Consider the following 13,753-nt stretch of genomic DNA (forward strand, 5'->3'; position numbering starts at 1 on the left):
ATAGATCGGACATATGCTGAACGATGTAGTATCTCCATGCTTGATATGGAGTGTCTTAACCATTAGCCGCCCGGCCAATGGCCGTTTGGCGGCTTCAGATGTGCTCCTCCATTCCGGGTGCACGCCATTTGGCGTGCTCCCGCACATGTGCCGTTTGCGCTAGTGCAGAGCGGCGCAGCAGTGCGATCTGTCGGCGGCCGTGCACCTCGGACACGGCCGATGACAGATCCGAGTACCGGCTCCCGTTGCTGGTACCATGTGACCTGCTGTGACCAATCACAGCAGGTCACATGACAGTTGTATACATGGATGGCTTCATTCATGATGCCATCCATTGTATACTAGTGCCTAGCTGTGAATGGTCACAGCTAATCACATGCACATGTCATGTGATTAGCTGTGACCAAATCACAGCTAAGCACAAAAAAAAAAAAAAAAAAAAAAAAAAGCTGAATGAATCGATTTCATTCAGCTAAATGCTTGCTTATAGCAAAGTAATTCTTTGCTATAAGCAAATTGTGTAAAAAAAAAAAAAAAAAAATACTGATCACTTCCCCAAAGTAGTACAATGTTACTATGGTAACATTGTACTATTTTGGTCATAGTAAAATATGAAAAAAAATCTTAAAAAAAATAAAAAAAAAATATATTTTTTTTTTTCATACTGTCACCAGTCAGTGTCCCTGTTCACCGCCATGCCAGTTATATGATGACGCTGTACTGCACTGGTGACAGTATGTAAAAAAAAAAATAGTGAAAATAATTTTTTTCATTTTTTCATTTTCGGAAAAATTATGACAAAAAAATACAACTTCAAAAAACTCGCCATGCCTCTTATGAAGTACGTCGGACTGTCTACTCTGCAAAAAGGGGTCATTTGGGGATATCTGTACTATTCTGACATTCTTGGACCTCAAGAAATTAGATTGGCTGTCAGTACTTCAGGATTGATCAATATTCAGATCTATACCATAGTTTGTGAACTCTATAACTTTCCTACAAACTAAATAATACATCCTAATTTGGGTTATTTTCACCAAAGACATGTAGCAGAATACATCTCAGCCTAAATTTATGAAGAACAATTATTTATTTGTAAACTTTTATAACAGAAACAAAGAAAAATGTGTTTTTTTTTCAAAATTTTTGGTCTTTTTTTGTTAATTTAGCAAAAAATAAAAACCCCAGCGGTGATTAAATACCACCAAAAGAAAGCTCTAGTTGTGTGAAGAAAATGATAAAATTTTAGTTTGGGTACAGTGTTGTATGACCGCGCAATTGTCATTCAAAGTGTGAGAGCGCTGAAACCTGAAAAATGGCCTGGGCAGGAAGGTGTAAAATTGCATGGTATTGAAATGGTTAAATGGGACTCTGAGGGTTGTTGTTCATTGTAATATTTAAAAGTATTCAGCTGGATTTCTGCCATCTGTTGCAAATATCTTTATCCGAATAAATGCATCTCTATGGAAATGAACTGTTGGACTAGTTGCTGCGGGAAAAATACATTATATAAATATACACTGGTCATCGTCATCCGTCCTCTTATTAGTATAAGACAACAGGCACCAGACTGTGACAGCTTGTGGCTTTACAGCCTGGTGCCCACTTCGCATGCTCGAGTCTCGCTGCAGGAGGAAGGAGGGGGCCGAACTTCCGGCTCTTTTCGCTGTGGCGAACTGAGCCAAAAGTGGGTGCGGGTACCTGTCAAAGACAGGTATCGGATCCCCCCAAAAGGTGCCATTTGTGGCAGTTGAGGGAGGAGGCAAACAAGCAGAGCTTCCACTTTTGAGTGGAACTCCACTTTAACTGCTGATTGGTCTGTAGTAGCCATGGTGTTACACATGTGATCAGTCATGACTCCAGCCATTTGATGGTTTGACAGTTTGGTTGAGAGCGGAAGCAGCTGTCAGAGTTCTTAATTGTGGCATGCCTTGAAAATAACTGTTTGGGGAAACATTGAAATTGATAGGTTTAGATACACTTTAAGTTCAGTTGTGCTCTCCCTTCTTCCCCTTTCTGCTGTTCAGTACGTTTGAGAGCCCTACAATTCCAGTCAAATTGGCCATGATTGCAGTAGGTGTCTCCTGTCCCCTTCAATTGGGAATACAACAAGGGGACAATAACTTTAATGCCTCATGAACACAAGATGTTAACAAAACTCTCGTAGTAGCTGTCCACCTGGTAGCAGCGTTTTTGCAGAAAAACCGCCCGGCACTTGTAGATGTATCTAGCACCTTTACAGGAGTTTAAGCACGTTTTACAAGCGTCAAGTGCATGGGCATTTATTCATTTCATTGGCCAGAATAATAATCTTTTTCTGGCCATTGAAATGAATTAACGCTCAAGTGCTAAACATGCCTAGCATTTAGGAGCATTTAGATGTGCCAAGTATATGTTCTGCCAAAACACTGCTGCTCCTGGACGCACTGGCCGTTTTATTTTTTTGCTGGTAAACACTACTGTTACTAGAAGCTTCTAAACGTCTGTGTTCATGGAAACATAGGATAACATGGAGGGTCGTTTGGAAGCAGTAAAAAAAAAAACACCTGACACCCCTAAAAGTGGCTGCAAAAATGTCCTGTGTGCATGAGGCCTAAGTGTTGAGCTAAACCATAAGGGTTTTCCCAAAGAACAGAGGTCTCTTATAATGGCTGTCAAATCACTACATGACCATTGGTTTGTGTTACATTAGATGTCTTCCCTGAAAAGATCAAATGATGGGATTCATAGACTGCCAGTTTATTGGAATAGGCCTTGACTTGCAATGTCACTACATTCTACTCCCTTTGCTTCAGAATTACTGTCCATCTCCATTTTGTATGTATCCTGGGTACAGTCTACATACAGCCCCACACTTTTAGAGGAATATGCCTGCTGCACGTTGAACATGTTATATATGGGGTGGAGGTGCAGATATGTCAGTATCAGATGTCCTGGGTGACTTCCAACTGTACTACAGTACCTCCCAGAGAAATTTCCCAGTGCTACTAATGCAAAATGACAGACGTCTGGCTCATGTTTGTGTACAAATATTAGTCAGAGGTTCAGACTTGGGAACTGGACAAATATGGCTAGTTTGTTTGCCTGTTAGCCAAACTGTGGACAAGCTGGGTTAGGATTGGAACTTATGTTCATCTACAACCAGAAGCTCATCCCTAGTCTGTATGCAATTCTAATAGGAATAAATGAAGATATCTAGATGCCATAAGTTCTGGTCAACAATACCCTAAGCAGTCACAACAAAACAAGGTCTGTATGGTGTCCCCGTACACTGCACTTTGCCTTAAGGGGACATCCCTGGAACTTTTACTTTGTTGCGGAACGGATTTTAATGCACATTTAAATCTGAGTTCATTTTATGTTTTTACTAAAGAGGATTGTTTTAATTGAAAGCACGATGATGGCATTATGTTTGCTTTGTGCTATACCTGGGAGGAAGTGGAGGAAGGTGGAGATAAGAACTAGTACCTCTGGAAAAAAGTAAAAAACGGCAAGTTAAATCTATAAGGACCATAAAGTTTGGAGGTGATTGGGGCCAATTAATACACCTGCATTGTGGGAAGAAGGATTCCAAAGGTTCCTTATCCTTTACAGGGGAAAGCTGAAAATGACTTATTTTATATATAGGTCAAAATTAAATGTGACAGCATGATGTGAATAGTGGGAGATCATGAGTGAAACACGAATATGGAGTTATGAACACATCACAAATCAAGTACTAATTGGAAAAATAGATTTTGGACTATTATAATACGTATGGATTTTTTTTCACTGGTACACGTGTTGTTTTAAGGGATTAGTTTATACATACTATTCATTTTATGAATTATACATTTTTTATTTTGAGCAGTGCATATAGATTTTCTAGCATGTAGGATATGTATTTATTATTTATTGGGAGTTATGTATGTGGGGTATGATTTTCATGTGATGATTCATTTATGTACATGTACTGTATGTTGCAGCACAGCACTTTTTTAGAGGTGGGGAAACGTATGTCAGTGTCAGCTCAATAATATACAGTATATTATAAGGCAGCATTGATAAGTAGTGCAGGAATAATCCTATCGTTTTACTTAGGATCGTGATCTTGGTTCAGATATGGGGAATTATGTCAGTCTCTGGTAGTTAAATTCTTACCAAATCTCATGGTGGAGTCTTAAAAATGCTGGATTTGCAGAATTATATTGAGATCTTTGTAGCTCCTTCCATTTGGTGCTAAACAGCCATTTCAGTGACAGGTTTCCAGAAAATACTCTAGATGACAGCATAGTATCACAAATACCATAGGAAAGCTATCTAGACCAGTCAGCTGTCCAGATTAGCCATCATGCTAACTATTGACATAGATAAATATAGTTCTATACTTTATTTGTTTTTGGAGTGTCTTTCCTCAAAGAGGGCACCCATACAGAACAGAGAGATATAAGCAAATTAGTTTTCTCTTACATTTCTATTTAAAGAATGAGCACATTTATTATCTAAAGAGAGCATGGAGCTGCCATCAAAAAATTGGAAAAGGGGAAAAGGACCAGATTGTGGCAAAGCGGGGGAGAGGATTAAGGACTCATTCCCACCATCATGAATGCTAAAACTATTGTCGGCTGGTGTCTGCTGTGTAGGTACAGTGAGTGGTAGTGCTTTCATGTTGCTACAATGCAAAATGCTGATTAATGAAAAAGGTGCTACTCCGCTTATGGGTGTAATCAGTAATAACAAATAACCATTTTCAGCAGTCCTAATTGTGAACTAATACACACAACTACATATGTGAATATCATATGGAACGCACATAAATAGTGCAAAATATGAAAACCTCTGTGGCAATAGAAGAAAAGCAATATTGATACTGATAATAATTATTCAGTCCCAGTAAGTGAGAATAAAGTGCAAAGTGTTAAAATTCTTGATTGTGGACTCCTTGTACAATAACAGGTGCTTCACTGTGCTCAGACTGGTGCCCCACATGGACTGACACACAGCGTCATCCCGTGACCACCTATCTCTAGGATGGTCGTTTGCGTTTTTGGGACTATCCCAGTATGCAGTGTTGCTAATGGTGACCGATTATTCCTCCAAAAGTGTTGTGTCAATACCAACTCTCTCCTCTCCTCCACAGGCAAAATAAACAAGTAATCAGTATGTATAAAAAAAACAAAAATAGACATCCCATAGTGTAAAACCACTTTTACTTTAAAAGTGGGGACATAACTGTAAGTATTAAACACACAAAAGAAGTACCCATAACCTGGCACCTGGTGTATTCAGCCTTATTGCTTGTATGGTGAAAAAATGGCCGCAGCTATGGTGTTTAATCCTCCAGGTGGCGTGCGTTCCAAAGGACGGAAGTGAATTCGGCGGAAGTTGCGTCATCGAACATCGACGCATTTTGATCAAGGATCGTCTTCAGGAAGTGAAAAATCTGCCATTTTGGGGATGGTATTTATACCCTGCAGCCAATTACTTAGCCAAACTGCAGCTGTGTCACTCGTTTTACGCATAGCATATCAAATCACTTTAAAATGGTACATAATAAGGATCCATCACATCTTTTCTTTTTTGCAATAGATAAAATAGAGAGACACTGGCGGGGGTCACACATGATTAGAGAGATCTCTAAAAATGAAACACAGTGGATCTATGAGCTTCAGACTTTGATGCCAGAAGGGTTAACTGTGGAGATAGATTTAAGTTGTTTTTTAACCAATTTTTAGGTAGTATGGATTAAGTTCCATTATTTTATTAATATTCATTTCCCATTTTATAATTATTTTATGTATAATCATTTATATGCCATGATAATTTGATTTATTGTAATTGTATGTTTAGTACTTTTTAGGGGACCATTCCCCTTTTAAGAGCGCCATTGTTCCATACAATAAGACTAATTTTGTTTATTGCTCCTTGGCATTGTATAAGTTTGTTAGCCCAGTTGTATCTGACAATTACTGATTGCATTCAGCAATGCTGCAGTCCGATATAATCATAGTTTAAGTTAAAATGAGTGACACAGCTGCAGTTTGGCTAAATAATTGGCTGAGTGACTGCAGGGTATAAATACCATCCCCAAAATGGTGGATTTTGCAATTCCTGAAGAAGATCCTTGATGAAAACGCATCGAGGTTTGATGACGCAACTTCCGCCGATGTTACCTCCGCCCTTTGGAACACATGCTGCCTGGAGGATAACCCACCATAGCGGCGGCCATTTTTTCACCATGCAAGCAACAAGGCTGAATACACTAGGTGCCAGGTTATGGGCACTTCTTTTGTGAGTTTAATACTTTAATAGTGGGGACATAACTGTAAAAGTGGTTTTACACTATGGGATGTCAATTTTCATTTTTTTATACATGCTGATTACTTGCTTATATTGCCTGTGGAGGAGAAGAGAGAATTGGTATTGACACAGCACTTTTGGAGGAACAACCAGTCACCATTAGCAATACTGCATACTGGGATAGTCCCAAAAGCGCAAACGTTTATCCTAGATAGGTGGTCACGGGATGATGGTGAGTGTCAGTCCATGTAGGGCACCAGTCTGAGCACAGTGGAGCACCTGTTATTGTACAAGGAGTTCACAATCAAGAATTTTAACACTTTGCACTTTATTCTCACTTACTGGGACTAATTATCAGTATCAATATTGCTTTTCATCTATTGCCACAGAGCTTTTTATATTTTGCACTATTTATGTGCGGTCCATATTACATTCGCAAAATGCTGATTACCTTTTTTTTCTTTTTATTTGACTTTATTGAAATGTCACAGAATTACATTTCATTCACTTCTATGCATCACAGCAGAGCTGCATTTTATACCTGCATTTTCAAACACACCACAACCCACCGCAACACATTGTTATGCTGGGAACAGAGCAGATAGAAAGCAATTGTTTTCTATGTGACCTGGCTTTGAGACTGCATTGATCAATGCAGCTCAACTGATGTAGTACGAATGAGCCCTACGAAACTGGATTGTGGAGGGAGTCCTGAATTATGAAAGAGGGGGAGAAAACAAACGCAAGGCTATACTGAGGAGGAGAGAGGACAGAGTACCGGCTGTATTGTGGAGGAAGAGCAAGAGTCATCAAGATCAGATTTTGTTTAATATAATCTATACATTTATAATGTTTGCAGCTTTGTGAAATACAATCACATAATGGATATAAAAGGGGATATAAACCGTTTTTATTTTTAAATCATATCAGGCAGGTTTGGTATAAATTTAATTAGGGACCCACAAGAAAAAAAAATAAAAAATTGTGAAGTCTCCCCCAAACTCTATACCAGACTCTTAGGGTATGATGTGGGTTTTAAGGGGAAACACCATGCATAAATATAGAAAAAAAAGTGTGAGGTTCTCCCCAACAATCCATACCAGACCCTTACCTGAGTCTGTAGTCTGCCTAGCCAGGTAATAAGGAAGCAAGCACATGTTTCCCACCCTCCTGAACAATACCAGGCCACATGCCCTCAACATGGAGGGTACCTTGCCAGCCAGGGGGGACTGCCCTGGCAAAGCACCTTGTCCCCTTGTTGGTGAGGACAATAGCCTCTAACCCACAAACCTGGCTTGGTGGTTGTGGGCGTCTGCAGTCAGGGAGGTTGTTGGAATTTGGAAGCCCCAGGTGTGATTAAGTAAGGGGTACCTTGTACCCCTACTCATTCATAAAAAAAATTGGAAAAGTGGAAATAAAACCACACACAGTTTTTGACAGGTCTATAAATAATGAAACGTCCCACAATGTACATCCACCATTGATCACATTATCCAGCAATTTAGATTCATGTCAATGCCTGATGCCCACCAACCTGCCAAAAGAGAAAAACACGCCAGTCATCGACACATCTGTTCCCAATGACTGTTTTTTCCTCTACTGGCAGCTCTGGCAGATGACAGCTGAAGTAAACAAAGGGGCAGGATGTCCTGGGTGACATAATTCACAAAATATGGACATGACCATATCTGGTCATGGATGTCATAGGGATCCCGATGTCACCTGACAGGCTTCTGCTGAGAACAAATATTGATCACAAGAACAAAAAAGACTGTATTGGGGTTTGCTTTCATGTGTTTTGTAAAGAAATAAAAAATGTAATCTACTGTACAAAAATTAGATAAATAGGTACAAATCAAAGTCCCACTTTAACCCTTGCAAGTGCAGGGAAGATTATTAATCCACCATACTTCTCTGTTGAGTGCCAACATTCTGTCGCCCACTCTCTTATTTCTAGGAATATCATCCAAGAACATACATTTTAGTTCACTTTCAGAATGAGTTAATTCTGCAAAGTGCTTTGGTACAGAGATGTGGCTAGCAGTGGTCCTGAGGGGATGCTCTGACCCTGAGCTCTGCTCCCACTAATATATTAGCCAATGTTACAGAGCTGAACAGCACCTGAAAATGGCATCTACAAAGCAGAAGACACAGGGAGCCTCCACAGTCCTGAAGGCATCAGCCATGCAGCACTTCCTTACTACTCCATTAGCAGACACCAAGGCATATCCAAGATGGCAGAAGCAAGTACACAGACAATGCCAGATTGCAGCAAAGCTAACAGACCTACTCGGCAGGCACACAGGTACCATTTCCCCTTTCATTACACTGTCCTTCCCTCCTGCAGCTTCCCCATCAGGATCAGAAGCCTTGCAGGAATATAAGGGACACACCTTGGAGCCATGATTAGCCTTCTCCCCACTTCACTACACATTAAAGCAGGCTTATGAGCACCCTGACTGTGTCCTTGATGTACAATTTTATCAATTTTCCACCAGAAAATGACACCCCAAAATGCATAACCAAATGGGAATGCGATCATCAATTATTTCTATCCACCAAACAAGTTGATCCTTCTTTATACCTACAAAACCTCAATCTGTACCAGGAATCAAATTTTAAGATCCAGCAAGATGGATTGAACTCCGCATTGGCATCACCAGATGTTTCCATCAATCTTGAACATATGTTGCAGATGTGGCCTTGCTGCTGAAGACATCTTACACATCTTCTGGAAATGTGACACTTTGCAGATGTTGTGGATGGAGGTACGACGTATATTGCAAACATTTACAGTTTCTACGATTTCCATGGATCCTGCTTTCTTTTTACTGTACTATCATGATATACCAAAGGCAACCTATAAATACTCAGTCTTATCATATTTGAACAATGTAGCAAGTACTGTAGTTGTATCCCAGACCCATGTAAACAACAACAGGCACCAACGTTTGCTATGTGGATTGCCAAAATGAATGACATTCAGTGAACAGAGGATTTAATATCTTTGTACAAACCTATCCATAATAAATTCTGGTGGACATGGTTCTACTGGGCTGAGTTCACAGCCACCTCTGAATATACTGTAAATCACTGCTAGAGCCAGATCTTACACAACCCTGGTAAGAATCTTTGGCAGGTTCAGAGGTGTCTTTAGAATGGAGGGGAAGGGGTCCTAGCCTTCTCTCCTACTTCCTAACATCCTTCTTTCTTTTGTTCTCCTTGATTTCATGTCTGTACAGCCAACCACTTCACCCACCCTACCTTTTCTTGTATAAAGTAGAGCACTGTCCTGAATTCTCTGAACCCTCAAATACTCTGATTCCCCCATAGGCTTACTTAAAAGCTCACGCACTAGTAACACAATGGTGTGATATACCTATAACCAACCAAGAAACAGCCATATAACTGGAGATTCCTATACACTCCCGGATAACAATGTTGGCATTCTATAGTCCAATGCCTGTCAAATTTCTTTGTTGAAATCCAGATACAATTGGGGAATACTTCATAACCTTGTCTTAATGTATTATGTTGTCTACATTGTCAGTGGTGGCCATGAATCCGTTGTATGTATGTTTCTAAATAAAGAATTTTTAAAAATATGATTTTCTGTGCATTTAGGCCCCTTTTACACAAAGGGTCCAATCAGGTCTGCCTGTCAGTTTTTCAGGCGAACCAGATTGGACCATTTATCCCTATGGACCGACAGGTGTAAGCTGACTTGTGTCCATTTACACCCACCTCCCTCCAATCCAATCCGGTCCACTGCAAACAAAACGGAAGGTGTTACCCCCACCCTATCTAGGTGGATCAGAGAGCAAATGGATGAAAATGGACAGCGGAGCCGTTTACACTCGCGGACCCATAGTGCAGTGCCGGCTCTGTCTGTGTCCGTTCTGCATAATCTGAGTGGGCACGGACTTGTCATCCACCCACTCCGCTCTGATCATCAGGGGATCAGTGGACAGATTCCCTGCTAATCTAATTGGAGTCTGTTTTCTCTGAAAGGGACCAAAACTGCAATTTGTGCTGCAGGGCAGCTTAATGCATGGTAAAATGTTGCATTAACGCAGGTGCATTAATGTAACTCGTAGTATGAAGTGAAGGAGGCCTCAGAGTTTATTTTTAGGAAACCTCTACTGTCCTATTAAAAATGCTAATTTTTTTACTATCATATTGTCCTGGTTTAAAAGTCACTGACCCAGAGCAAGTTTGTAGATAAGGATCACAGTAATGAACATGTAACAGCCAGGAAATAAGTATTTTCCACTATATCAATTCCATGTTTCTCTCATCACAGGTTTATTTTAAGGGTGAATCATTTCTACATGATTGGGGCAGAAAAAAACATGAAAGCATTTGTTAAAAGGCAGCATGAAAACATCCTCTATGAAATGTATTGCAAGTCAACTACAGACTTACTGGAGAGTCAAAGACCTACTTAAAAATTGTTTCCTAGGTATCATTGCATAAACAAGTGCTGTATATTGTCTCCATTCTACAGCTTTTTTTTTTATTACTCCAAACAAAGTTTAGCTACCAGAAACTCTCAGAAATTTTCACCACCCTGGCTACATGATTATGTTTCTGTCTTACAGGAACTGACACTGACAGCTGCACATTTCCCATTTAAATCTCTTTTAAAACGTTCCCCTGATGTCAACATGCTAAGCTGGATTCTCAATCTTCTCAGAAATGATCGGATTAGGTAGCAGGACTTTTCCAAATGTCTTTCCCTCCATTCACATAGCATGCAAGAGGAGCTATTACATGTTTGCTGCACGTATTCCTTGATATTTACCCAAATTTTTAAGGTGAGAAATGTGGACTTTTTTATTTTTTACGCTAGACTGAGGTTTATATCCCGCTAGTAGGCATTTAAACCTATTTGTAATATTTTGTTGTTTATATTGTTAAGCTTGTATCTATCCTTTTTTAAATATACAAATCCAACAAAAGTAATTTATAAAAATAATCATCTTTTTTTTGTTTTGCAGGAAAAAGTGTTACCTATAAAAACAGCAACAGAATTACGTGACTTCTTCCTTCAAACACTTTTATTTTATAAAAGGTGTACACGTTACATTTTAAATTTTTAGTTGAATACTCTGAGCTGGAGCAACAGAAATGTTCCAGCTTGATGAAATTCCTCCATTCAAACAGGAGTAAAAAAAAAGATGTAAATGAAGCTATAACACATTGTTTATTTTATCATGGGAATTAAATAGAATTTTGCAACCCAGGAAGATAAATAGATGTAATGAAATGCTGCATGTAAAAAGATAAAGAGAATTGCATTGAAAGAAGACAACATAAATTTTAAGATAGCACAGAAATGCAATTATCTTGTTATTTTAGAACATTGTATTAAAATTTACTAGAGTGAGCAATAGCTATTATTTTTTCATCCAGATCAATGGTGCTTATATCTGGGACTCCAAATACAGGCAATGAGGCAAGGAGACCTAAAGGGAAACCAGATGTTCAGTTTACTGAAGATGGCAAAAATGGTAATGGCCTGCTACAGGATGCCAATAGACTGGAAGAAGAACAGGAACAGAATGAGCGGTCATGGCGGGGATCTGGAGATCCTCTGCCACAGCTCCTTGCAGTTGTACCCACCTTAGAACAGTGTGCTAACAGGTGCACAAATGAGCTGGTTGTGGATGAAGAGTGTGAAGAATATGATGACTTTTCTGAACTTTCTGACACAAGAAGCATTGCATCTGATGATTCATTTTATCCACCAGATAGTGTGACCAAAGATTGGCAATATGGGGATGAAAATGAGGATGAGGATCGGTATGGATGTACAGAATTTGATACTGACAGTTTCCAGAGTCTGGAAAGCATTCCTAGTCCTGAACCTCTTACTGTCTTTAAAGCCTGCACCACCAACAATACAATAGTTTTGAAAGCTCTGATGCGTCAAGGCGTAACTGAAGAAGAAGTTTGTGAAACAGACAGAAACAACAGGGTGAGTTAAACTCATTATTTTATTTTGCTACTTTAATCTTTAATTTTTGAGTGACTTACTACTCCTACTACTAGCAATAATAGTTATAATACCAACAATAATGTGCTTTATTCTTTTGTATTTTTATGTTTAATCAATCTGTAGGTTGTTGATTCTGAATGGATCTTAAAGGATATAAAATAATTTGTATTCGCTGACCAAGAGCAATACACCACTGCAGGATTTGAATTTGAATTACTACAGTTGCTTTATTAGAGCTGGGCCTTACCATTTTTTTTAAATTTAATGTAATGAAATAATATAAAAATATCGGCTTAAGAGCAAGTATGTTAGTGGTAAATATGGAGAGTCATTGAACAGTAATTTTCCAGTATATTATAATGTTCCATATTGTTCAATGTTAGAATAATACTAAATGAATCCAAAACCATTAAATTAAATATAAATTTTAACCATTTTATTTTTAATCAATGTTGGCATAATCTAAAGGAATGTTTTCTGTATACACATTTTTTTTCTCCTTTTTGAGGAACATAAATGCTAAATACAAGATAGAATTGACACTACTTTGGTGTCTTACATCACAGAGTTATTCTTCATACTGAAAGGTATTATGTGAGTGTCAGTCATGGCTGGAATTACTACTACAGGTTAACACTATCACATTGGATTTCCCAATTCATACATACTGGCCCCATGCCACAGTACTTGGCTGGTGCTACTGGCTGGTTAAAGAAAGTGTGTGACTTTCTCTTAGACACAGTTCTATGATAGCTTTTATAATTTAGATAGTACTCTAGAAAAATGTATTACATGAAAGTGGATCTTTTAACAATGTCTTTCCATGAAAAAGCTGAAAAAACATTCACTTTTTCTTATAATACGTGTCTACCGAAACAATGTGTCCTATACCGTGTACTCACCTAATACGCAGCATTCACGTCAGAAGCTCTCCGGATAATTATTTCCCAGCAGCACGTGACTATCACAAGATTGTGTGGCTCTACACAGAGAAGCCACCGATGTAATCTGCATTTAGCCACCTTCATTAAGGTGACGCATTGAATACGCTCAGCACATGTCTGAAATTTGTAGAAGACTTGTCAACAGTGGGCTAGCTTCCAGGCTGCCAGATATAATTTTCAGATCAAACTAATGCCTGGTGCAAAGCCAGCCAAAACCCAGGCAAAAGCTGTAATGGTATCTCAAGATTGCATTTTGAGCATGTGTGTATTGCATATATGTAGTATAATGCTGAAAGGAAAAATATGGTGTTTTGGAGAGATTAACATCTATTTATGTGTAAATGGCGAATTTCATGTGTGTATGCCTTTGGTTATAATATGTTTGCTTGGTGATATACAGTCACTTTTCTTGAGGTCCAAGAATGTCAGAACAGTATAGATATCCCCCAAATGACCCCTTTTTGTAAAGTAGACAGTCCGACGTACTTCATAAGAGGCATAGCGAGTTTTTTGAAGTTTGTATTTTTTT

General features: G+C 38.9%; 1 protein-coding gene across 1 annotated transcript in view; it reads left to right on the plus strand.

Annotated features, from left to right (window-relative positions):
- Nucleotides 1-11,698: 11,698 nt before the first annotated feature.
- Nucleotides 11,699-13,753, plus strand: part of ANKRD33B (ankyrin repeat domain 33B) — a 148,933-nt gene continuing 146,878 nt past the window's right edge. Inside the window, exon 1 of the mRNA XM_089655245.1 lies at nucleotides 11,699-12,259. Within this exon, the coding sequence (XP_089511371.1) occupies nucleotides 11,699-12,259 (561 nt within the window). The remainder of the gene's footprint in view (nucleotides 12,260-13,753) is intronic.

This window comes from Staurois parvus, unplaced genomic scaffold, assembly GCF_062004578.1.
Source record: "Staurois parvus isolate SC_StPar_1 unplaced genomic scaffold, SC_StPar_1.0 ptg000829l, whole genome shotgun sequence".
In the NCBI taxonomy this organism is placed as follows: Eukaryota; Metazoa; Chordata; class Amphibia; order Anura; family Ranidae; genus Staurois; species Staurois parvus.